Source organism: Filicampus tigris, chromosome 14 (genome assembly GCF_054856515.1).
Source record: "Filicampus tigris isolate MCC_2025a chromosome 14, RoL_Ftig_1.0, whole genome shotgun sequence".
In the NCBI taxonomy this organism is placed as follows: domain Eukaryota; kingdom Metazoa; phylum Chordata; class Actinopteri; order Syngnathiformes; family Syngnathidae; genus Filicampus; species Filicampus tigris.
Window position 1 is genome coordinate 15,686,951 of NC_141230.1, and position 25,109 is coordinate 15,712,059.

The window sequence follows — 25,109 nt, forward strand, 5'->3', positions numbered from 1 at the left end:
AAATGTCTCAATGTGTAAAGCCCATTGCCCAAACGCGCCTCAAAGAATATCTCTGTCTTTCAATATCACCTCTTCATGCAAATACAGTCTCCTGTATGCTTGGTCACCTTCTCTGGCCAAACAATCTAATGTCCACTAAAATGAAAAAGTTAAACAAAAGTACTTAATTACTATTACAATTACCCTATAAGAATACTCAAATGTAGTAACAAATAATTGTAATTTGTCACTTCTCATTCCTATATAAGATTAGGTGTATACACTGTATGAACTGTACATAGGGTCCTTGTTTCTAGTTTCTATCCTGGTGGTCCTTTCTTTATTACCTCTATTAATCATACGGCAGTCATTTACTGAGCCAAAGATTTGTCCCATAACAAACACAAGCCATTTCTGACATATTTGGAAACAATGTCACATCACCTAATGGCAGTTTGCACTAAACATACAGATCAGTGGATGGAATGTTTTCAATTGTGTTCATGTTCCGGGCTTGCTGAAACAAACATCATTAATATCATTCCACTAATGCATTCACTTTTGGGGAGAATAGTTTCATGAATGCATACTTGAATAGGTCTGGGTAATGACTTTGGAAGAAACCTATTTGCCTTCTGTATTTTCTAAAATATTCTCATAAGTTAGCTCCAGTTTTATGAAAAAAGCTTGTTGATTCTAATACTCTCGGTGTTTAATCAGACTGTGTTGATGTCTTCTGGTCACTCTTAAAAATATCAAGGTTTTAAAATAAGTATTTTCTGCATATATTCATTCTTCAAATCATTGTTCATTGAGTGGGGAAATAAAACAGTGTCTTATACAGTATTTCTGATGTATATTTGTGTGAGTGAATGTACCAGCGACATTGTATGTTATGAACAATCTTGCTTTAATGTGTTGTGATCCTGCCGCGCACTCTCAACCGACCTCATCTCCGTCTCACAGATCTCCAAGTGCACAACGTAGTGTGCCTTTAACATCAAACACATATCAGCAAATCCTCTAAATAACCATAGCAGGCCAGCGCTTCACACATAAGACATCATGCCAGCCGCATCAGACGCCACAGTGTGTAAAAGTCGTATAACCTTACATCAATAAGTACAGTATGAGACCCATTCAAGCACCACTCCTTCTGAAACACAACAGTTGCTTCGGCCCATCTGTAATAAGCATAGTCAGCCCGGTGGCATGCATTAAACATTAACACCAGGTCTATAGAGCCCTTTAATCCAGTGCGCGATCCCTTCATGTGAGCCGTGGGGACAATTCATCCAGCCATAACACAGTCCTTAACAATACAAAGTTTAGTCTCTTCCTAATAAAAATGCATCCTATACAGTTTCAATGACGAGGCCATCTGTTCACTTGTGACACTCAGTATAGACACTATCTTGTTTTGTTGTTAAGAATCAACTGGTAGCTTCATAATTGGCTTTCAGAGGGCTTCGTTGGTCTATTCTTTGAAACCTACACTTTTTATGTTCATGCAAGAACTCCATTTTAATCTAACTCAAGATACTTGCTATCAGGCTCCATAAAATGGATGCAATATGACTTTCAATTTTGTATGGAATTAGAAGACTTAATCAAGTAATTATACATTCCCTATTTTTTTGAAACAGGCAATAATTCCAGGAGTTAAGTGGTGATGGTTTCCTTGTAACATAATACATTTTATTCTTTTTGAATGGAAGTGCACGTGCACGGTGGACTGGCTCAAGCAAGGAATTACATTGCAGTGTTTAGTGGTTCATAGTCCAACTCTGGTATTAATAGAAAGCTGGTTAATCTACTTTTATCAGGAGCAGATGGCAGATGTGTTTTGAATTGTGTTTAAAAGCTTCCAAGTAGTTTTTGGATGACAGTAAAATACAGATGAAGAATTTGTCCAAATTTACTGGACTTTAAACTTGGATGTTCACTTTGTGGTTTGTTGGCTTTTTGACATATACTAGCATTTTTGTGTCCTTTTTTTAATTTCAAACTTCTCTGTGCTTTCTCTTTATTGGCATGCGTGATTGTTACTTGGTTCGAAATTTTACAGGTAAATGATATTAGTGTGATCAAGTGCAAGAATTATTATTAATTCTTATCACCCTATCCGCCTGATTACTTTTTTTCGCAAGTGGTTATGTATGTGTATATATGTGAATATATATGTATCCATTTTTGGATTTCTTAGAATTAATCAGATTCTACCATGAGCCCTTGTCTTGCCATTCAGACTACTTGCTGTCTGTTAGATTTTCTCCACCACTGTATTTGTTTGTATGGGACTTTTATAAAGCAACTCCATCCGTCAGTCAGCTAAATCGGTTCGACATTTTGGAAGAAACATCGGAGTGTCTGGAAATTTTAAGCACAATAAGAGACATGAAACAGATTCAAATTGAACACTTAGTAATATAAATAAAGTCCACTCCGTGCTTTCATTTATCTTACACAAATGTGCCGATACACACTCATGTGACACATGCTTGCATTTGCACACGCACAGCACAAACATTGGTGCAGGTGCAACTCTGTTTGACTGATGAGTCTGTTTCCAAAGTGCAAGCTGCTCTGTGACAGCTGTCTCTACATTGACTCTTAAACACGAAACTCTACATCCCACTCTCACTCCACTTTCTTCTTTCTCTCCCTCTCCCCTGAATCCACTTGCTTGTATTCTTCTCTCTTTTTCTCTCTGTACAAGGCATGCCGAAGTCAATTTTTCATCTCGAAGAGAGAACTGCCAACTCTCAAGGTATGGTAACAAGAATAAAATTCTATGTCATCTAAAAGAACTTAACTCTCCTCTATATTCCACTCCAGGGCTGAGTGAAAAGCAATCTGTAGTGGTTTGGGGGTGGGGCGGGGGTGGGTCACACAGGAGAAGGGGAAGCAGCTGCAGCCATGGTAGTGCCAGGATTGCATCTCCACATATTGACCAGAAAGTTCAACAATTACCCGTTAGCCCAGTCTCGCAATATGATTAGCATGGACTCTGATGATAATGGATTTAACATGCAATTACGCCTAAGGGGGAATTAACTGTGTTTTGGGAATAATGCAGTAAGGGAATGAGACACCTGCCTGCTTAATGCCTTCTGTATTTGGCTGACACACTGGAAATAAGACTTTATATACACACAGGCTCTGGTAAATATTGATTATTCATATAAAGGAAATAATTCCATTTGTCACTGGAGTCTTTTGAGAGTAGCAGCTTGACTGGAATGTGTCATACTGATTGTACCGACAGTTGAAGATGTATAGTCAAGTCAGTATTGAAATAAATATCTAGAGAGCTAATCAACAAATAGAGTAAAACATTTTGTTGCTTGCTTATGTTTATTTTCTATCAATTATATAATAATAATGATCACTGTGATAATTAAAAAACTTTAGTCTGTATCACATATTCAGAAGGTTTAATCTGCTGGTGACTTGTCATAGACAAAAGAATGTGGAAAAGTAGCTATTGTTATTGGAAACAGAGAACAAGAATACCGTCTACTACATTCTCTGGGGTATACCCGCAAGGAGCATCTTTCTTTATAAGTTACGTTGACTTGATTTGCAGAATATCCCACAGCACCAGTGGTTGCGACCCAACAAGAAAGAGAACAATCATTCTTTCGATGTGACACCCTCTCAGGGCTTGACTGGAAACTGAGCAACACTTGCAAAGTCATTAGTGCTTCGAGCTTTTCTAACAGTTGTGCTATTATTCACATACATCAACGCTTGTGAACACATACAATTGATTAATTTCACTTAAAGTGCAATTATCGCATTGTGGCATCTCCAACAGTTTGCAAAAAAAAGCGATTTCAGATCTGACTATGATAGGACTCTTTCTGACCGGTTGCCGGTGTTGGGTGACCCTGACTCGGAGCAATGTGGCCTGCATCGGTGTAAACAGATGGTCTTGGCTCTAATGAGGACTTGCTGATTTCAACCAGATTGCGATTTTGACTGTCAGTTGAGATTTTCATACCCGACAGAAGTGAAATGACCGAAACGGTTTGAAATATGAGAAGCGTTAATTTCCCAAGTCAGACATACTGCAAGGAGTTGTATTTAGATGTCGGCATCTGAACTGTGTTAATACACTTGTGTCCAGTTCTTTATAAATCAAATACATTATTGTTGTGCCAGTCTTTATACAATATTGAGTATAGTTCCAGAAAAAACAACATTATTGGTTGGCCATGAACACAGCATTAGTGATGGTGCTCTAGATGTTAATTTACGAAGTATGCTGCCAAATGTGAAAGGACCGAAATGTATTGTTATATTAACAGGACAAATGTAATGTACATGTAGGTTTTAAGAATTGAATCTTTATTTAAATTTATACAAAATGACAACTACTTAGAGTGTTGATATAAATATTATGATTTTCATTTTGATAATTTGGACGATAATTCAATTTCAACATAGTCAAATATATCTGAAATTGGGCTTTTGCGCATTAAGCATTTTTGGCTATAGTATAGGAAAATTATTTGGTTGTCATAAGACCATGACGCATGACTATAACTAATTTCCATGATCATCAGGTCTGATTATAGACATACTATACAGCATATAATAATCTCTCCCACCACACAATTTATTCCACAGACCTGGGTCCAGATGTATAGTATACGGCACATTCAGGCACACAAATCGAAAACTGTGCGTACACGTCTTTTTCATTTTTTATGGTCCTCATTTGCAAACTGCACTCATCAACTTCATCACAGATGCTGGATTTTCTCTTCCAAACAGTCAGCAGTGGATTAGTGAAAAGAAAAAGAATGGCGAGACCACTCTCTATTTAACCTCAGCAGCAAATGACCACATCTCAGTATAGGCTTCAAATGACACTTGAGGGTAATTTATAAAATAAATCAAATAAAAATCGTTCCACAAACAAAAACATGCCCAATTGACTTGTGCTCACACTCAGTTATGTGTAGTGTAGTTTACAATATACAAATGCACTAAGCGTGAACAAAGATGCAAATACATCATATTTAAAAATTTCAAAGCAGACGTCTTACCACATATTGGTCCTTTTTTTTTTTTTTAACTCATGCACGTGCATTTTTTTTTGGGGGGGGGTGTTGTCCAACCACAATACAAGACATTGCAAGATTAACAACCAGCAGCGCCCTTGACCTTCACACCACCTACAGCGCATTCCTCATACGCTGACAACTTTTGTTCCAATTTATGATGTCAGTTGGAGAGCAGCGTAATTCTCTGAACACGTGACGAAGACTTTCCGAGTAGGATGAAATGCTCATCTCTTTTGGTATTCACTTCCTATAACTTATACTTTTGACAATAACCAAGGGATCCAAATGAAGCTGTTAAACCTAAAAAAATCCTCCTGATCTCTCCACCTTCTGCGGACGGAAGGGGAAAGAGGAGGATTTGGAGTATTTTAGAGGATTGCGTTTGATCACACTGAACCTTTACTCTGATCTCTCCTCACATTTTCCATCCATCGACGCGAAAGCGCTAGCAGACCATCACATCATTATCAGGCCTTTGATAGCTATACCTCTCCAGTACGAGAAAGTGGGCAACGCGCCATGTGAGTGTGCCAAGATTTGCTCCAAACTGGAATGTAACATCAACATATAACGTATGGCTCCTCAGTTCCCTCTTCCTCGGAACACTTGTCTTTTGTTCAGTCGACCATAAGATGCAAAGCCTTTTATCCCGCAGGCTTTATGGGTTGTAATTTTATAAATTCAAAATTGATTTACATATGTGATGTGTTTAGGCTTTGCATTGTTGCACTTTTCTTTGATACTTAAATGCAATGCTTAATTATTGGAAAATTATCCATCCATTCTTTCTCTATAGGCCTAGCGCTTATCCTCACTCGGGTAAGCAGGAGCCTATCCCAGCTGACTTTGGGCGAGAGGCAGGGTACAGAAATGTGAGGCGGCTGTGCGAACCAGTCATCTATTTATTGGAAGAATAAATATTCTTAAATCTTTACATTTTGTCTTATCCTCATCAGTTTGATTTTTTTGTCTTCTTAGTCTCTTACGTTAACCTTAATTACATGAGTTGTTTGACTTTCAATAATAAACAGAGATATACAATCTCACTTTAGTACAATTTAGTGCAACGTTGTTTAAATCAACTATCATACAGTTGTATCTTTGTTTGAAATGTTGTTAAGATATAATCTTTTATTTTCATTGAAGGACAATTACAAATACAACAAGCTGTAATGTAAATTCAGCTAGTGTTAATTACACCAGGTAAGTGCACATAGAATTGCAAATGGTGGAATTTTTCCTTGGACATCATGAATGGATTTACAAGCTGTATTGCATTTATTCAAGTTTTCCAAATTAGTTTTCACATAAAGCACACTCCCTTAAAAATCAGTGAAACAAAAACATCTATATTTACAGTATTTGATTCCATTTACATTCGTCCAGTACACTAACTACACTAGAATATACTCTATGTATGCAATCACCAATGCAAAAATGATTTCATGCTGCTGAAATTTTAGCTTTCAGCATAGAACGGCTTGCGATAATTCACAATTAACAATATAATGCCTCCATTAGGAAATAGTGTCATCTTACAAAATCAATAGTGACGTGTCTGACAGTCCTCATGACTTATATCTGTCTGTCTGTACAGTATGTCCTCTGCATACTCTTCATGCCATTAGTGAATTTCACCAGGCCATTTCCCTGAACCGTTTGGCTGGCTGTAATTGGAGAGCATGTGGGATTCCGAATGCATAAAAAGCCAGATGATATTGCTTGGCTTGTTAATGTCATTTTCCCCCTTTATGATAATATCTGAGGGGGAACAACTCAACCATTTGTGTCTGTAGCAAAGCAGGACCCGTCCTGTCTCTGTAAGGCCCACCAGGCCTATAAATTGCTGAAAACTGTATGTACACAGTCACAGACATACTGTACTCTAATATTGGTGTTAAACCTCCATGTGAGGGAGTGACTAAAAACGGATTGATCATTTAAGGGACAGACAGATTACACTACTGTTTGTTAGTTGAATGACTATACACGCATATAATCTGAAGGAAAAGTGCATGAAAGTATATTTGAGTATAATGTCATAAAATCCAAAGGTGAACTTGACGTTTTCATCAGGGGAACGCCGACTGGTGTCATAAAAGTAATTTTTATGTTCAAATGGCAGATACTCTTAAGCTTTAACTAATAAATCAATTTAGACCAACACAGGCAGGGGGAGGTTGTTTGGTTGAGTCACATCACTCTGAGCCAAAAGTTTAACGTTTATGTTGTCATAACTCTGACCCATGTCACAACGTTCTCTAACCTTATCAAATTGAAGACTTTATGGTCTTCTCATGCTAACCGTAACCCTCTTTTACGGATTTTTTTAAAATTTTTTTTTTACTCTTAACCCTAATGTGAACTTTATTCCAAAACAACCATTATTTAAGTTATGTTGACACAAGTGTCTAGTTTTAATGGCCATATACATGTTAGAGCTATCGTGTAATGCAGCATCACAACATATACATCACTATGTCCCCTCTAGAATGTTGTCATGTTTTCTCTTAAAACATGGAGAAGAACGAGCATGGAGAAGAACGAACATAGCACTGCCAGCTGCTTTTTATGTGGTCATCTTGTTTTTGGTAACTGACAAATACACAACAGAATTTCCCACATGTCTTGAGTTCATTAAAACCATGTGGGCGGCGTGATGGTGTAGTCGTTAGCATCTTTGCCTCATAGTCAAGAGATTTTGGTTTCAAATATCAGCTCAGACCCTCCAGTGTTGAGTGTGTTTGCAGGGAAAAACGTCCATGTTAGCTTAATTGACACCTCCAGTCCATAGGTCTGAAGGCAACTTTCAATGTTTGTTTGCGCCGTGCTATTCAAAGCAAAGGTAAGCTGACCTAAGCTTTATCTTACCCACAACACTAATGACAAGTGGTGTGGACCAGTGTTTTTCAAACTTTTTTGAGTCAAGGCACATTTATTTCATTGAAAAAAATCCCATACCATACACACCATAAAGCATTGATTACGCTGCCAGGCACTAGACCTCACAGGCACACAAATTAGATCATTTCCCACGGCTCACCTGACAATATCTCGCGGCACACCAGTGTGCTGCGGCACACAGTTTGAAAAACACTACTGTAGACAATAGAAGCATGGATAGAACCCTGTCTCTTCTCCCAACTAATTAGCAAAGAAAAGTAAAATAAATAAGTTATTTAAATGTATCATTTGTGTAGTCGGATCACGACCGAATATCACACTGGTATAAAATTAATTTTTGTTGCAACGTATATGCTCACTTCATTGTTTGCACATTCAAACACAAATGTTAATGGGGATTTTCCCTCTATACACACACGCGCTCTCTCTCATACACACATACAGAAATAACCAAACAAGATGGTTCCCATGAAAGGAAAGCCGAGGCTTAAAAAAGAGACTTAACCAAATTTGACAGTCAACAGGACCGTAAAAGCTGGTCTTGCTGTAACCAAACACAGTGGTAATTGTACATGTCAGGCAGAATTAGCATGAAAGTAAATAGCTTTATTTTTTCTTGTGTACATATATACAGCGCATTAGAGGGAGTAGGAGAGCCAACAAACACAAGCCTACATACAACAATTTCAACTCGTTTGTTTTCTATCAGTTTTGTATTGAAGGTAACATGACCCATAAAGAAGTCATTCATACATTTGCCATGGAGGTATAAGCAGATGAATTCTGTGCCCATACATCTTGAATCTTGAGTAATGTTATGCACAAACAGACTGTAACTCTGCTCCCGACATAGTGTATATACTCCCTGATTCATCCGCATTCTCCATCTAAACAGCATTGCATTGCAAACAAAAGGACTGAGGTTCTAACTGGGGGCTGGACTCATCTTTTACATTCCTGTAGGGCTAGTGCGGTACAGCTGATTGACTGATTGGCTGGCTGACAGAGGGACTGTGGTAAATGAACTGGCTCACTTTGGGGAAAGGCCGGAAAGAGCTTGTCATGTCTCCTTTGCAGACATGAAAACACATGAGGGAGGAGAGATGAAGGGCTGGAGTGCGTAGAAGGAAAAGAAGAGATAGAAATCTTGCTTCATGCACTATGTGCAGGCATTCATGCATGCAGACCTTGGAGCCTCAGCAGCACGCGGGATTGTGTCATTTGTTGTTTTCTCCGTTGTCTTTGTTGCCCAGTGCTCTGATCCGGTGTTGTGTTAATTGTTGGGGTTGGGTCATGGTTCCTGGCCCGAGTTCTGTTAACATGGGATGTGGATTAGTTCATGGTTCTTCTGAAAAAAGCTACTTATACAACAGCTCCATGACTAATATTTGGAGAGCTAGCTTGTTTACACTCGCAACGCTTTTGTCTTCAAAATATAAAGGGCTCTTTCAAAATAAATGTTAGAAATAAGATTTGAAAACCACACACTTGGGTGCAAAATTCTTACAAATGGTTGGAGACTGGAATCATAATAAAAATTACACGTATTACAAGTAAAAGTACTGGTCATCAGTTCAGGATGTACTATGCCTCTTGCCCAAAAGTCTGCTGGCTTAGGCACAGCTCAATTTAACATTAGTGGTACAGAAAACAAATGGATGTATTTACCAGGGATGTGCGAGGACCAAAATTTGTCCCGGGAATATTCAAGGACAGCAGCCATCATGCGCCAAAACGTAGTTGCCGACGGGGTGCGGCCGTCACGCTCTGAAACATAATCGTTAACTAGGCAGCGGTTAGGGGGAATGGCGGTTGGCGGCTGTGATAGCCAGGACTGTCCCGGAAAGACACAGGCCGTTCGGGAAAATTCACATATAGTCCTGAAATTCCCAATGGCCACCCCACCCCTGGACTTTACGCTGCCTGAAATGAACTACCCAAGTATCATAGCCAGTACAATACTTTCAATGACTGGTTATGTGCTTTGGTGCCTATTTCAAACATAGTCCAGACTATTTCTTAAGTCATATAGCATCTGGTAAGCTGTTTACGGGACATTCTACAACTCAGCCGTTTGAGTCAAAAGTAACATTAACAGGTGGCCTTGGAATTCTCAGAGGTCAAGCTGATGGAGGCGGCAAATAGGTGCTGAGCCACCGGTGGCCACAGACACACCTTGTGAGGAGTGTCTCCCTGTATCCCTGGCACTTGACCCTAATCAAAAAACTTATAGACACAGAGGACACCTAGCAGTAAATCAGCCTGTCAAAGGTTCTCACATATGGGGTTTGATCCTGGTGATGTACGACTTTAATATGTGAATGAAAGCAGAGCTGGCCACTTGAGCCTTTTTTGCCAATCCGTCCTCCTCCCACGACCTGGGTACCCTTCCATCCTTGTCCCTCCATCCTTATTCATAAAAATTATCGTCCTCCGACCCCGTCCGTCCTTGCCCTTTTATAGCGTTTCCGTCCTTACGTCCGCCCCCATTCACAAAAAAAAAAAGCGTCCGTGCATGACACCACGGGACGGATGCTAACGGGAGAGGTTTATTTAAAGCTCATCAGCTGGCTAATTTACTATTCAAATCCGCTTACCTTATTGGCACCCACTTCTCGGTTAACGGTATGACGAACCACTTGCCACCACACACACTATATATTATGGTGTTAGATTGATGCCACAATTACTTCAGCGTAATGTCAAATACCGCGTACAAAAATGTGTTTCGTGTGTTGTCAGGGTTGGGGGAAGGAGGACCCAAATGCAGGGAGGCAGGAGAAGCAGGGCGTACTGAAGAGTGTATTTATTAACGAAAACAAAACCAACACAAACAAATCTTTAAAAATCCAAAACTCAAAGTAACAAAGAAACACTCAGAAACAAAACATAACACTGGGAGCAACAAAACAACATGACAGCCACACCAAGGACTAAACCAACAACTAGGAGAACATACAAGAACTGAACAAAAACTAGCAACTTAAATACAAGCACACTGACGAGACAATGAGAAACACCTGGACAAGCGATACAAGGTAGGAAGGAGCTGATTGGCCAACACTAGGGAGTGGAAGGCACACAGGTGGACACAATAATCATGACGAGACAGACACAGAACACTGAGAAAAACATGAAACTAAAGAAAAAACCCAAACCAAAACAAACCAAACATGACATATGTAATGTGAAATGCCGCGTACAAAAGTGTTTTGCCTGTATGTAATGTGAAATACCGCATCTAAAAGCATGTTTTGTGCGTTCAAGAATGTGTTTTGTGTGTACAAAACCGTCCACATGCACGCACAAGATTGTTTTTTACGCTTGCTTCTGCTATCCGCTACGCGTACAATACGCGGATTCACGTTTGCGATACAGGCGTTATAATTGTGCCACAATTCTTAACCAATCAGAAGTCGGACAATAGGGCTAATTCTGATTGCCTGTTTTCTATCCAATCGCATTTTAGAGCAGTAAGTATGACATCCGGAAGCCTCAAACACAAACAGTCGATGGAAGGGTATGTATGGCGTATTGTTGTGTTTGATAATTAAATTTTTTTTTTTCAAAGTGTCTTTGTTTTGTTTAATGTTATTGTCCCTTGAGACACCGGCAGTTGTTGTTTTTTTCTCCAGTTTCTCCCCACTTCTTAATTACAGTTGGATAGTAAACAGTCAACCAGAATTAGCCCTACTGTCTGACTCCTGATTGGTTAAGAATTGTGGCACAGTTATAACGCATGCATCGCAAGCGTGAATCAGTGTATTGTACGCGTAGTAGAGAGAAGAGGCAAGCTTAAGAAACAATCTTGTGTGTGCATGTGGATGGTTTTGTATACGCGAAACACATTCTTGAACGCTCAAAACGTGCTTTTGCACGCGGTATTTCACATTACATACATGCGAAACACATTTTTGTACGCGGTATTTGACATTACGGTGACGTAATTGTGGCATCAATCTAACGGCATAATATATGTGTAAGGAGACGAAGTGAGCGAGTCGAGAGTTGTCATGTAACTGTTTCATTTAACAGTGGTCATTGTTTATATGTCAATGCAGCGGATGTGAGAGATGTCAGTCTCTGAACGGATGGGCGGGGACACCTGGTCCAGGGAGACCTTCCATTGGTCATCCCTTCGAGTTGCTGATTATCCCCCATCCTCCATTTCCAAAAATGGGCGTTTGTGCGGGATGGAGGGACGGACTGTTCCGCCCCCGGCATGGAATGCCCAGATCTGCATGAAAGGATGGAAAGACTGAGGAATGAGAAAGAAATATGGAGTGAGAGAAATGGAGGGATGTGATGGAAAACAAGAGGAAGGACATGTAGCATGTAGAACACAATTAACATGTAATTGCCGCTGAATGAATGACTGCACTATGCTTAACTCAGCCATTCAATGTGAGCGAATGCAAAGTGTGCTGGTCTTGAGGATCACAATCTTAGAATCGATCATCTTGCTAATGTAAAAGGGGAAGGAGATAGTAAGACAAGCGATGCAACAGCAGGAGAGTAATAGTGAGTTGGATGTGTCAGGGGTTCAGCTGCAAATTAAGGACGGCTGTTGGGGAGAGGCGAGGTGAGGTACGATTGGAAGGAATGAAGTGCGCAAACATCGGTGCTGGCAAAGTGCTGACGTCAGAACGACGCATCATTCAGCTTTCACTGAAAATCGATTCTCTCTGAAATGTACACTGCCGGCTCTCAATTTTGCTTCCATCGCATTAGCATTTGCAGACAGAGCGGTAATTGCAGCACGAAGATAGACATTCACCTTGATCTTCAACTTAGCTGAGAAATTCTTTACTGAACTGGTCTGTCAAACTGATCACGTAATGGCAACATTTTGTAGACATAGGCTATGTTCATAGTGCAGGTCAATTCCAAATTTTTATATCAGATTTTTTTTTCAAATCCAACCTGGGCCTTTTTCATTCATAGATTTCAATTGGATATGTATCTAATAACAAATTTCCAAACAAGCGCATTGAGGCTTGCTTTGGCATGAAAATCAGGATAGGCCACTTTTTCCATTGCGCTGTCTACGAATATAGAGCCGATCACCTTTAAGTTGATGACCTGTGCTTAACATTTCAAGAACAAACACGTTTCTCCTCCTTGCACCTCCCAGGATGCAGAGGAATTCCTTGTGATTATATTTCCACTTATTTTTGTGCTACCATCATTTGTTACGTTGACAGAAGGTGGTGTGAGCACGACAGTCCTGGGACCTCTGTAAGTGTGTGAGCTGTAAGGGCAGCACTTCATGTTACTTTAGTGAAAAAATGATCGAGGAGCCAGTGTGTGGTTAGGTTCCTTTGAGAGCACGGACAGTACAAAGCTAACATTCATCTTTGTGTGTGTATCTGTGTGTGCGTGTGATTGAGACAGACGTTTGACAGCTTAGGGGACCAATGCACCACAGGGGGCATCCTTGCAGCATGCTCGACATGAGAACATAGAGGATTCTCTTTGTGTTAGTCATGTTTTGTCCAACAATGCCAGTAAACAGATAAACACCTTGTGTAACAAAGATCATTAAAATATGACACTGCGGTTGTGCGCTTTAACCCCCCTTGGAGTGGACTTCCAAAGTTCGAGCCACACTGTGGCCTGGCAAGGAGCTCAGTGGAGTGTTATGAGTTATTAACGTGGTGTCAGGCAGCTGCACTCAGCTGGAGACTCAAAGTTCACTAAGAACTGAAGGGAAGACTGCAGGGATCCAGCATGAGCCCACAAAAAGACTTTTGTGATCTTAAAACCAACTTACCCGGTAATTCAGTTCAGAACTCCATCAAGTCCACCAAGATGGCTAAAGGTGGAACATTTCCTTAGAGGGGCAGTTTGCAGTTTTAAAACTGCGAGCAAGGTTTGAATGTAACCTCACTTCACTAATTGCCCTCAAGTCTCAATCCTTCAAGATGGGCACTTGGCGATTCGAGGATCAGAGGTTTAGGCGTGCTGAGCTCCCGGCCAGGCAAGATACATTTTTTAAAGTTTTGTACATTTTAATGCAAATGTACCCATCCCTCTCTCTCTCTCTCTGTCCTAATAGGAATTCTACAGTAATACAAATTTTCTCAGTAGAACATTGGTTTTAAAATTAACACTTGCGCATGACACAACAGCGAGCTTCTCCCATTCCAGTTGTCAGAAGTCTCTGACCACCTGAAACATTTCCTACACAACAAAAACAGTAAGTTACAATTAAAAGCACCAGAAAAAATGGCATTGATTAGGAGAACCACATATCCTGCTTTAAGCACTCAGACCACGACGGTATTGGAAGGCAATATATTTCCCTGTGTCGTCAAGAGGTGGGACGGACGGGACAAAAAAAAAAAAAAAACGGCGCCGAAAGATTTGGATTTGAAATTTGAAATGGATTTGTTAAGAAGGAATGGCCAATGAGAATGATATTTTTAAGTGATGTTCTAGACGCAATAAAATAATTATACTTCAAGTTTTTTTTTTGTTTGGGGGGTCACCCTGTATTACCTCTATTCAGTTGGGGAGAATGAACTCTCCTCTTCCTGTTTGTTTGTCATTGTCCTTGCTGTACGAGTGGAACATGTATGTGCAGCTGCAGAGAGAATGCATTACAACAGGATGCTGCCAGGTTAGATGAATGCTGCTGGTTACCCTCCGCCTGTGATGCGCCAATATTGTTCACAAAGTCCTCTCGACTTGGACACAAGTGACACAAAGCACACCTGCCCTATCTTTCCTTCAATATTCTTCCTGCCGATCCCACTTCCACCCTGGCTGTTTTTTTGTTTTTTTCTCTCAACACATCACCCTGATGGTTTATGCACCAGGGAGGATTTCTAGATAAAAAACAGGACGAAATTGGTGGCGATGTCATGCACACTGCCTTCATTGTTTCTTGACATAGGATCCTGCAGGATCCTGTTTTCTCTCCTTGCACATCTGCCTCAAAACATCTGGACAGAGTCACCCTTACAACACTGAGCAGAGCAACCATTACTCTTTCTCCTCTAGTCCTTTTAGCAGTCATAAAAAAAAAAAAAACACACAAATCATCTTTATTAATATATTTCACCACATTCTTTGTGATTGGGTTCATTGGACATGGCAGCAGGGTTGTTTAGATAAGGGAGAAGTGCTCAATTGGGATCTCTATAACAAAAACTGGAAAGGTCTGAGGACAATTGTCTGATCTCAGGTGCATGACAGACACATGACTAATGACTCTGGACACAACAATTCAATTGAGTGGAATACATAAGTCAACACTACTGACGTTGGATCTGGGAGGAGGCCTGGCTCACCAACTCTGCTCTCTCTCATCACAAAGGTGTTTGATGCTCATCCTTTTGTAGACCTTACCTGATTCACCGGGGCAGTCATGGGGCAGAAAATGTCTTTGCCCTACCACAGAGTGGCATTTTATTTACTTATTTCTTTCTAGAAATACTAAGTGTTCACTGATGGTAGACAAAATGATACATGGGTTACGTCATGTGATGCAGTACTTCTCTCTAAATAATTGTTTTACTCACTGGCAGTGCAATTAAACCTCATTTCACAGTATTACACAGAAAGTGTACTGTAGACAGCTTACAACACATATTGTACCTCTGAATATCTATAGTTTAGACTTACATTTTATTGGGTTTCCTTGTAATGATTGAAAATAAATCCCTCTTTACTTAGTGATTAATTAAATGTTGATTAAATTAGTAGATAAATTACTTCATATTAAATGTTTCAAGCCAATAGAAATACAATTCAATACAATTTCCGCATACGGTCGCTGTCCTGTGAAAAACAATTATGTCCATTTTTTTCCCAATTTTCTTATTTTAACGTGAATGGTGTTTCTGCATTACAGACATTGCATTAATGTGAACATTTTTTTTTTAAAATCCAAAATTGGACATATGTGTTTTTCACAGGGCAGCGACGACATGATATAGCCAAAGCTATAGCTTTCACTCTTTTGTTTACGTACTTAACCATGACTCACTAAAGCCTAAACAGCTTGTGGAACACTAATTTGAGATGTAGTTATTGACCACCAACAAAATCCTTTGGCTATATTAAATTAACATGTTCATTATCTTGTTGAGGAATTTTGAACTTGTTATATCTGTGTACTGAACAGAATAAACAGTGCATGCAGAGGGTCAGCATCAGGGGTGGGCACTACAGCTCCCACTGTAACAACAATATTCCACTCACTGGTTATGGATTATTTAATCATTTATATTGTTATTATAAATTCTACGGTGCTGATCCACAGCATAAACAATTGTCTAGCGCCTGCCCTGAAGGCGCAACATACATGCATTTTGTCAACACTGATGTTTTCTATATATGGTTTCGCTATCTTTGTGTGGGAAAACAAAACACAGAACCAGATCTATCATCATTACTTTTTTGGAAAATATTTTGAGAATATTTATTATAAAAATATAAATGTTTCCACTACAAATCCTTTTACATTAGTTGACAAGGCCATCTACGTTTGAACACGTAAACTCTCACACAAACACACGGGTCAGTCTTGAGACAGAAAAAAAGGGTTCTGGATATGGGGTGCATAACAGTATTGCTCTCTCAGATGTCCCAGGTTGATAAAATAAGTCTAAAAACAAAACACAGGTAACACTGACACATAATTTACTATAAGCTTCAAAGAACAAAACAAAACAAAAAACAAAAAACAACAAAAAACACTGTGCTGTGTAATGTTAACAAATAAATAATTATGTAATCACAATGCGTTTTTATTGTAGAAAATAAAAACAGGCTGACAAATATAATTCAAAACAGGATAAAGTATAATACAGATGCTTTTTGTCTTTTTTTAATTAAAATTGTTGCACAATTTGTAATCTTTTATACATACAAAAATTTGTACAAAGAAGGATGGCATGTACATATTGCAGGATCTGTCGGGCTAGTTGCTATATCGTTATGATGGTTTACATTATGTACATGCTAATCAGATCAAATAGCAGCAACAGCAGCATCCACAGGTAGAACACTGGCTATACCGATACCATGAACAGAGCTGGGTTTTCCCAAAAGCACCAACGTCTTCTCCGTCCATTGGTTAAATTTAATCTCCTGCCAAGCCAATAAAATTCCTCAAGGAAAGTGCTCACACATTGCGTACGAAGTGCATTTAGAGTGCACCCTTGTAGTTGAATGTTTCTCATCCAAAAGTATAGAGTAGTAGCAGTTCATAATACTGGTCATACTGGCCACTGACCAGAATCCATGCAGATGTACTTCTATACTGTGGAGCATTCAAATGTAAAGGTGCATTCAGGGAATCCCTTTCTGGACATATGTATTTGGATCTCATCTTAGCAGTTTTAAGAAAACGTCACACTTGTATATGGTGGTGGTGCTAAACCCTATTCAGTTCAACCCAAACAGGAGTGTTTGCATGGTGATCCCAACATGATCCAACCCAACCACATGAGGCACTCAACGTTTTGCATGATCCCCATCAGCAGCTCATTCAAGAAAAGAGAAAACACAAAGTCTCTTGGCTTCTGTTAAACATGTTCTCAGACTGAGGATAGGAGACAGTTATTCTCATAAGCTGGGCATACTCTGTTCAATTTCTTGTTGGCATTCGTTTTCAACTTGCGCTGTATGAGCACAATGCCTGTGCCGAAAGGCCTCAACTTGTGCATTTTTGGGTCATTGTTATTCCACGTAAGTCCTGTAGGTTTCAGAAGAGTGCATTTTAAAGTGTTGCAGACTGTCAAATTAAACTGAGAAAGAGTCGTCTTTCCTTCAGCGTAAGCGCTAATGCTAAAAACAAAGCTAACAATAATGATGTTTCCATTGTCATTTGTTTTTTATGAGATGGTTTGTACACACTGTTCATCTACTTTTTGTGAAATCTAATAGTAATAGTTTGGCCTGTCTAAGAAAACCGTCAGGACATAGCAAATTTCTGACACCTCACAATTGATCAGGTCATCGTGCGATGAGGCCTACCAGACTTGAAATTGCGCCATATTCGTAAGTAAGGCTGACTCAGAATTGGGTTAAAAAAATGGTCACGGTTTCCTTGTATGCCCAGCTTTAGTCACTAAAGAATATGAGCTGCTGAATGAAACTTTTCTTTCCCAGGAAAACAAACTCAAGCATAATTACACCTGGAGTTCAAAACCTCTGTTGCACAATAAGATTATCTGAAGGAGAGGTTTGGAAAAACACAGCTTCATCTTTTACGTCTCATTTCCAACTTAACAATTTCTCCCTCTCGTCTCTCTTACCGTGCACTCTCAATTCCCTGCTCCGGTTCGCTCTGTTCACTTCATCTGTTTCCGCTTGTTAGAGAAAATATAGATCAAATAATGTGTGCATCCTGAGAATTCACACAAAAGGTTGCCGGGTTGCGGGAACAGCACTATAACGTTACAATATCTGCTTGGATCACATTTAACTTACATTTGTCATATAAAGCGTGAAGTGTGTTATTGCTCCTGTACCTTCAAAGCTCACTGTTCAATCCACTGTGAGTGTGGCATGGCCATGGCTTTCAAACGATGCAAGCTCATATCTGATTATCATCATTATTGCTTTTATGTGACATCTATAAAGAATGCTAAACATCAGAACAGATTGAGTTAATGTGTAGGTAGTTGTAAAATAATCTCAAGACTTCATCAGTCCAGGAAGGGTCCACACTGGATCAGCTGCTGCTGCTGTCTTCCATGAAGTGTCACACGGGGCAGTTCGGCCACACCATTGTCGTGCTATGCGCAGGTTGCCGACCAGGTTGAGTGGGAGGAGCCACTGAGCACCCCAGGCTGGCAGTACATGGAGGGAAACGCCGTCCGCCCTGACTGGTACCAAGAGCTACAGCTGTGGCCTTTGTTCGCTCTTGCATCCCAGTCCGCCCAACTCGTCTCTATCCCTGACCAGTTCTGTTCGGCTGTGTTAGTTCTCTTATGCATCTTTAAAACCCAACCCTGCGCCGCTCTTTTTGTGTCTGTAAGGCATCTCAACTTGAGCATGGAACAACGGAGGGTTCAGTTCAAGTCAGCCAGTTAACTGGTTTGCTATTCTGGGCTCTTCCCATTTCTCTGCCAAGGCTTTATGTGTCTAACAAAAGCCCATATTTCTTGAATTCTCTATCAGTCATCTGCCATCATCACTATGTATACACAGTGTGTAATAATAGCAAGCAATTAGCTCCAACAATCTGCTCACGCACCAACGTGGCGGTTTTCCTCTGTTGGCCTCATCTTTTAAACAGGTACTGGACCGTTCTTGGTGTGAGATTCTAGGGCTTTGAGGCTGCTCACGATCTTCTTCTGAGGTCCTGCAATTGTCACTCCAACCTTTTTCAAATCCCTAGAGAGAAGGAAATGCAGTACAAAGAAAAGAAACAGGGAAGAGAGAGAAAAGAAGGATGGAAGGGGGAGGTCATTTACCAGACACAGTGACAGAGAGGGACATGACAGAGGGAAGGATTGGGCGAAAAAGAGATAGAAAGTGTGCATTAGTGATGAAGGATGTGACATCCTTGTGACATTTAATGACATGCTCCCAGCACGGCTCCCTTCACTTTCCCATGCAGCTGCCATTCACACCGGACTGCATTTCCCAGAAGGCCAGTGAGCTGCCACTGCTCTGAATGAGGATATGCCTCTACTCTCCATCGCTAATAATCAACAATATAGGCCTGTGGCGATACACTGACAGTTGCAGTTATGACCTGTCAGTGGAAGAAACAATCACATGCAATGGTCTGGTTTCCTGCACCGAATCGAATTGGATTGGATCTAACAGGCAGGTAGGGATATGGGGAAAGGAGCACAACTGGTACATGAATTCTAATTAAACATGCAATTCAACAAAGACTATTCATTTAGGAAGAAAGATTGCTCATTAGGAGCTACCGCTTCACTTCAACCGTAGGTATGGATCAGCAACTGAAAGACAATAAAGTCTGTGTATTTGGAAACTCATTCAAGAACTCACTAATCCGGTGAGTACATGTAAAGGCAATATTAGTAGAAGCAGATAAGTCACAGTCCAAGTGATGGCATTACAAGAACCTATGTTTGGTCTTTTTTTGGTTAAGTGTAATGAGAAATAGTTCGTTATAGAAGCAGGGCATTGGTTTTGCAAAGCAGCAGACTTTAAGAAAGACATTGCCTCAATCCGTGCTTGAACACAAAAGGACACGTTACATGTAATGGGATGAGTCAGGTTTGCAGTAAAAACAAACAAACAAACAATATAAATAAAGGAGTTGCAGGAACAAGCAGCATTAGTTTGAAAAAAGGAGATGATAGCTTGGTTTCCATCCACACTAGAGGAATGCTATTTATTTTAGATAACAACCTTATACAATTAAAATACGTAAATTTTTCGGTATTCAGAGTCAGTTGCTCTCCAACAGTTGCTTGGAATGCTCACTTAAAAATATCTAAATTGGCACTGTCCAACAAAAACATGTATGTCCAAACCCTTATGAAATGACTGTTACTAAACAGATATTGTCTCTGGTATGTGTCAGTAATCATTTTAAGCAGACTTTAAATTATGGCAGAAGATATTTTTTCCAACTTGAACAAATCACCCGTCCATGTTCCCCACACAAACTTCATAATTGCATACAAGCACTGCTTTACAATTTTACATGGACATTTGCATGTGTACGCCAACGGCAAATATAGCCATTTGTGACCTAGGTATGCATATCAGTCAGACAGTTCGGCAAATATGCACATCAGCTGGCATGCTAAAAGTAAAGGGAAATGTCTCGTGGTCGGATGGTGAGGACATACATGTTTTTTTAATGGAAACATAGCATGCATGTATACTTATGTATTGTGGGGTGGAAACATAGCCATCAAGTTATCACTAACTATCCCCTTAAAACCCAGACGTGAAGGCCAATCAGACGTTCGACAGATCACGTTCCGCTCCCGAGGAGGGCCTTGGCTGTGCTGCACCACCCACCATCCAGTGTCCGAGGAATCGAAAGGAGAGGAACTGCGTGTTAGAGAGTGGTGATCCCCATGGACGGCTCCCATTCTGGGCAAGTTGCTGGTGTGACGTGGACCTCTGTCAGAATCACTCTACTGAGACACAGCCATGCCCAGCAATGTTAAAAAATGGAATCCCATCACTATTTGTCATGTCCTGGTTGGTATTTTGGTATTACAATATGTCACATTTGTATGTACACACAAAACCAAAAGGTTCAACATTGTCAAACTGCAATAATATCATTTCACAGAAAAGGTAAAGTCACACAAGGAATTCAAACAAAGTATTCCGAATACTATAAAACGGCAAACCCTACCAGTAAAGCTCATCTGTTGCCCTGTGAGTTCATGTTTGTGTTGTCATTTTTTTCTTTAAATCTAAAACCTCTTGAATGATCTCATGAGCCACGTGTTACCTTTTCCCCCACCTCATCTTAATTAACCAGGCCTGTTTGTTATTTTCTCATCAGTATGGCCAAAAGGAATGAGCTCAAAAACAGGCAGCGTTGCCAAAACAATACGATGATTTTCTATACTGTATGTATAAACCTGAGGGGTTGGATTACACCACAGCCAGAGATAGGTATCTCTAAAAAAATAGCTGTCAAATGTTCCTTTCTTCAATGTTTGCGCAGACATTCCCATGACCCCAGTATAATACCTCTGCAGGGCATTTGTATTTAGAATAATTAAATGTGACAACAGCACAGTGTGTACTCTGTGGACTGCTGCCTATTGATTGCACCTTTCACTACATGAGGGCCAGTTTTTATATAAAAGAGAGAGAAGACCTTCCTTGAGCAAATTTCAGGACATGATCTAAAGTGGAGGCTGGATAAGAGCTATGATCACTTCATATGTCCTTGGAGGGTTTGAAGGCTTTTCCAGATTTGCAAAATAGCGCAAAGCATGTGTGGCAAACTTTGAGATAAGACTATCTCCACATGTACTCAGGTATTTTTCCCACTTCATTGTCCAAGAAGATGTCTGTCCACATGCATGGAATTGAAGAAATCAGAAATGTGATGCAGACTGTCAACAATTTCCAATACAGTTCAAATAATTTTAAAAGCGGTCAAAACATCAATGATGGCCCCCCCCAAAAAATGAACCTATTTTCCAAAGTACCGGTTTTGATGTGGAGGTGACCGTAGGCTAAAATTTCTTTTTCACTTTCCACGCCAGACAAAAATAAGGAAATATTGATCGAGGTGTACCCTTAAGCAAGACACCAAACCAAGTAAAATGTCTGCATGGTCTGCGTGCACCAATTTTCTCTGAGGCGACTGCCAGTGTTAGAGAGAGAGCTGTTGTTTTACACTAAACTTAACACTTTAAAAAAAACGATATTTTACCTTTTTAAGATTTGTTATGAATTTTGTGTCCAAAAAATCTAATAAAATAGAACCAATGGAACCACCAATCCCCCGACCTGGACTTAAATTACAACAACAGATGAGTCAGCACGTTGCAGCCAAGTACGATTACTGTTCGTAGGAGGTCAGAGCACTGCCGACGCTTGTGCTGACTATCAAGGACTAGATTAAGTCTGTACGAATCAATAGAGTAATCTATATAGAGCAATGCATAGTCCCAGTCAAGGCTGCTAGTCTTGCCGCTGCAGCGGTGTTGGCCTTGGTTGCTATAGCCTCATCTTTCAGAGGATTAATACTGAAATGATTTAGCATCTAGTCACAGGGGGAAAAAGTGTAGGGCAATGGGATTTCTTTCGTACAAGATTAGTCTTGTGTGTTGTGTCTTGTCATCCGCGCGTCTGCAGAGTAAGCTCTTTTGCGCGTTGTTGACTGGAGATAACTTTTCATTGATTAAACTTAGCAATTGATAGAAACGGCATGACACATATCAGGATGATACATGCACAGAATATATTGTTTTTTTTTGGGAAATCTATCAGCCTTTTAACCAAACTGTGCCTTTCAATTCATTTATTTATTTTTTTAATGAACCTGTTGGCCATTGGGACAATACTTGACCATAGGAGGGGACGATGGATTCAGTAATACACTCCCAGTGGTACACTACTAAAACATCTGCTCTTGTTTGGTTTCTACATAACTTTTGGTCACTATTGCTTGATGTTTGATTTGCATTGTTTTCATCATCCACATTATAGAGAATGTCTCATTCTTGCACACCAATCTGACAACCATGTCTGCATTTCTCTTGCAAAGGCTCCCCTTGCTTTTCTTTTCCCCTGTCAAATTTACCCTCTCATTCCATCCATGAACAGTTTCTCTTTTTTCCTCACAATTCCCTATGACTCTATCTCCCTCCCTATCTCGATTTCTGTTTCTCTATTTATCACTTCTTTTCACGCCCTCACCTTCTACCTTCATAGTCATACTAGAGACGAGACGAGAGCATGGCGAAACGCCTGTCATGATGAGTTACTGTGAGACCTTTAGTAATGGCTCCATAGCTTTTTTGGCTTCTGATGAACAAGAGAGAAGGATTGTGAGTTCTTTATCAAAGGGCTGTATAAATTCCCAGTAACGCTTGCCTCGCAATTTGGGCCCTTATAAAGACTGTTGACATGAATAGGCAGAGTAGCCTAGTGTGTTTGTGTCTTACTCTGTGGAAGTCTTGGCCAGGGTATCGCAAGAGCTGTAGCTGACCCCAGAGAAGGCCTCATTGCAAGGCAAGGTCCTCATTCCATCCATCCAGTCACCCATCGTCCCCACTGAGGGAACCTCTGAACTACTTCTATCCAGCAACAAGTTGGCCGGCCTATGACGGAGAGTGGAAGCAAAAAAGCACACAGGAAAATACACTTGAGGAACTTTATGTGCACAAATAAATAAGTAGAGCAGATGTGCTTTTTTTATACCAGGTTTATCCCAGGCAAAGTTCAGAGAGAAGGACGGGGACTTTATGGGGAAAAGTGAGGTGAAGTGCAGCAAAGGGCCAATGCTAGAGCTTAAACGAAGCTTTCCGCTTTCACCGACCAAATTGGCAGACCTCCAAGCACACATTGGTGCTCTTACTATTAATAATGATCCTAAATAAAATGGCACTAAGTAGGGCACAGACCCCCGCCAAAGCAAAAATCTTTTCTTGGATCAGCATCAAATTTTCCATGGTCATAAAGGCCTACCTCATGCGATATTTACTGAGGAATGCTATGTGTTATATGTTGTCATATTTTGTGTGTTGTCGATTTCTGGATCCGGTGCTAAACTGATACCACGTGGGTAGTTACAATGGCAAGGCACAACCTGTTTCACAAAATCTTGTGAAAATCAGTTAAGCACTTGGCTATTTAGCCTCACCCGATAACTATCTAAAAAAGCACATTTCCTTAGTGGCAAATGTGTTAAATGGCACTGACTAAATGGCACACGAGTATGATAATGCCTCAAGTCAGGGGAACTCTTTATGCTTTTGTCAATCCAAACTTTTATTTTGCTTTACTCAGGAGTGCAGCTTCCAAATGTTTTTTAGAACGTCTCCCTTCTCAGGCGTGTTTATACACAAAATTGATGTTCGATACTTGGCTCTTATCTAACAAAACTCAACAAGCACTTCAATTTATTTATTTTTTAAGATAAAAAGGAAAAGAACGCAGTGAGAATAGCAAACATTGAGAAGAGTCTGCTGTCTCCAGAGCTTTGGCTAGTGTTAGGAAACTGTCGAAAGTACCTTTGCGCAATATCTAATATTTTTGGGAAAACTGCTATGCTTGAATTTTTTGAAAAGCCTTGCTTTTTATCCGGTGAAGCGGATGGAATGGAATTATTGGCAAGGTGAGAACACCGGTGAGAGCTGTGGTGCAGCACGGCAGAAAGGAGAGAAATATCATGCAAGAAGAATGAAAGGGCATGTGTTATTCGGTGCAATCTTAAAATAAAAAAACTTGAACTATGAAATTTGAACACAATCTGAAGGTAAAAATATAACAAAAAGGATCGAGCCAACGATAGAAAATGAGCAATTTAATTAAGAGTTGCATTTGCATCACAAAAAAGGATGATAAACTTAGAGGACAAGGAAAATAACATCTCAAATGGAGAAGTGAAAAGAGGGAAATGTGTTTCAGGCTGTGAGTGGGTGGCACATTGACAGAATCTTTTCCTGCCAGATCAGAGGCATGTCAAAATAGCGACTGGCCCACAGGAGCGACTAAACAAGACTG

The 25,109-nt window shown here is 40.1% G+C and overlaps 1 protein-coding gene and 1 long non-coding RNA gene across 5 annotated transcripts in view; both read right to left on the reverse strand.

Moving 5' to 3' along the window:
- Positions 1-8,783: 8,783 nt before the first annotated feature.
- On the reverse strand, positions 8,784-10,867 carry LOC147136526 (uncharacterized). Its single transcript, XR_015089707.1, has 3 exons — positions 10,556-10,867; positions 9,627-9,725; positions 8,784-9,270 (listed from the first exon to the last, which is right to left on the reverse strand). It is a non-coding gene; the product is annotated as an uncharacterized LOC147136526 (long non-coding RNA).
- A 5,481-nt stretch (positions 10,868-16,348) lies between these two features.
- The window catches only part of epha3 (eph receptor A3), an 83,770-nt gene continuing 75,009 nt past the window's right edge, over positions 16,349-25,109 (reverse strand). For 2 of the 4 annotated variants that reach the window (XM_086050990.1, XM_086050989.1), the window contains exons 16-17: positions 23,549-23,704; positions 16,349-19,310 (exon numbers count right to left, since the gene is read on the reverse strand). In XM_086050990.1, coding sequence (XP_085907116.1) covers positions 19,205-19,310; positions 23,549-23,704 — 262 coding nt within the window. In that variant the 3' untranslated portion in view covers positions 16,349-19,204. Of the gene's footprint in view, positions 19,311-20,927; positions 21,050-23,548; positions 23,705-25,109 lie in introns of all 4 variants that reach the window. The other 2 variants (XM_086050993.1, XM_086050992.1) reach the window with 2 other exon arrangements.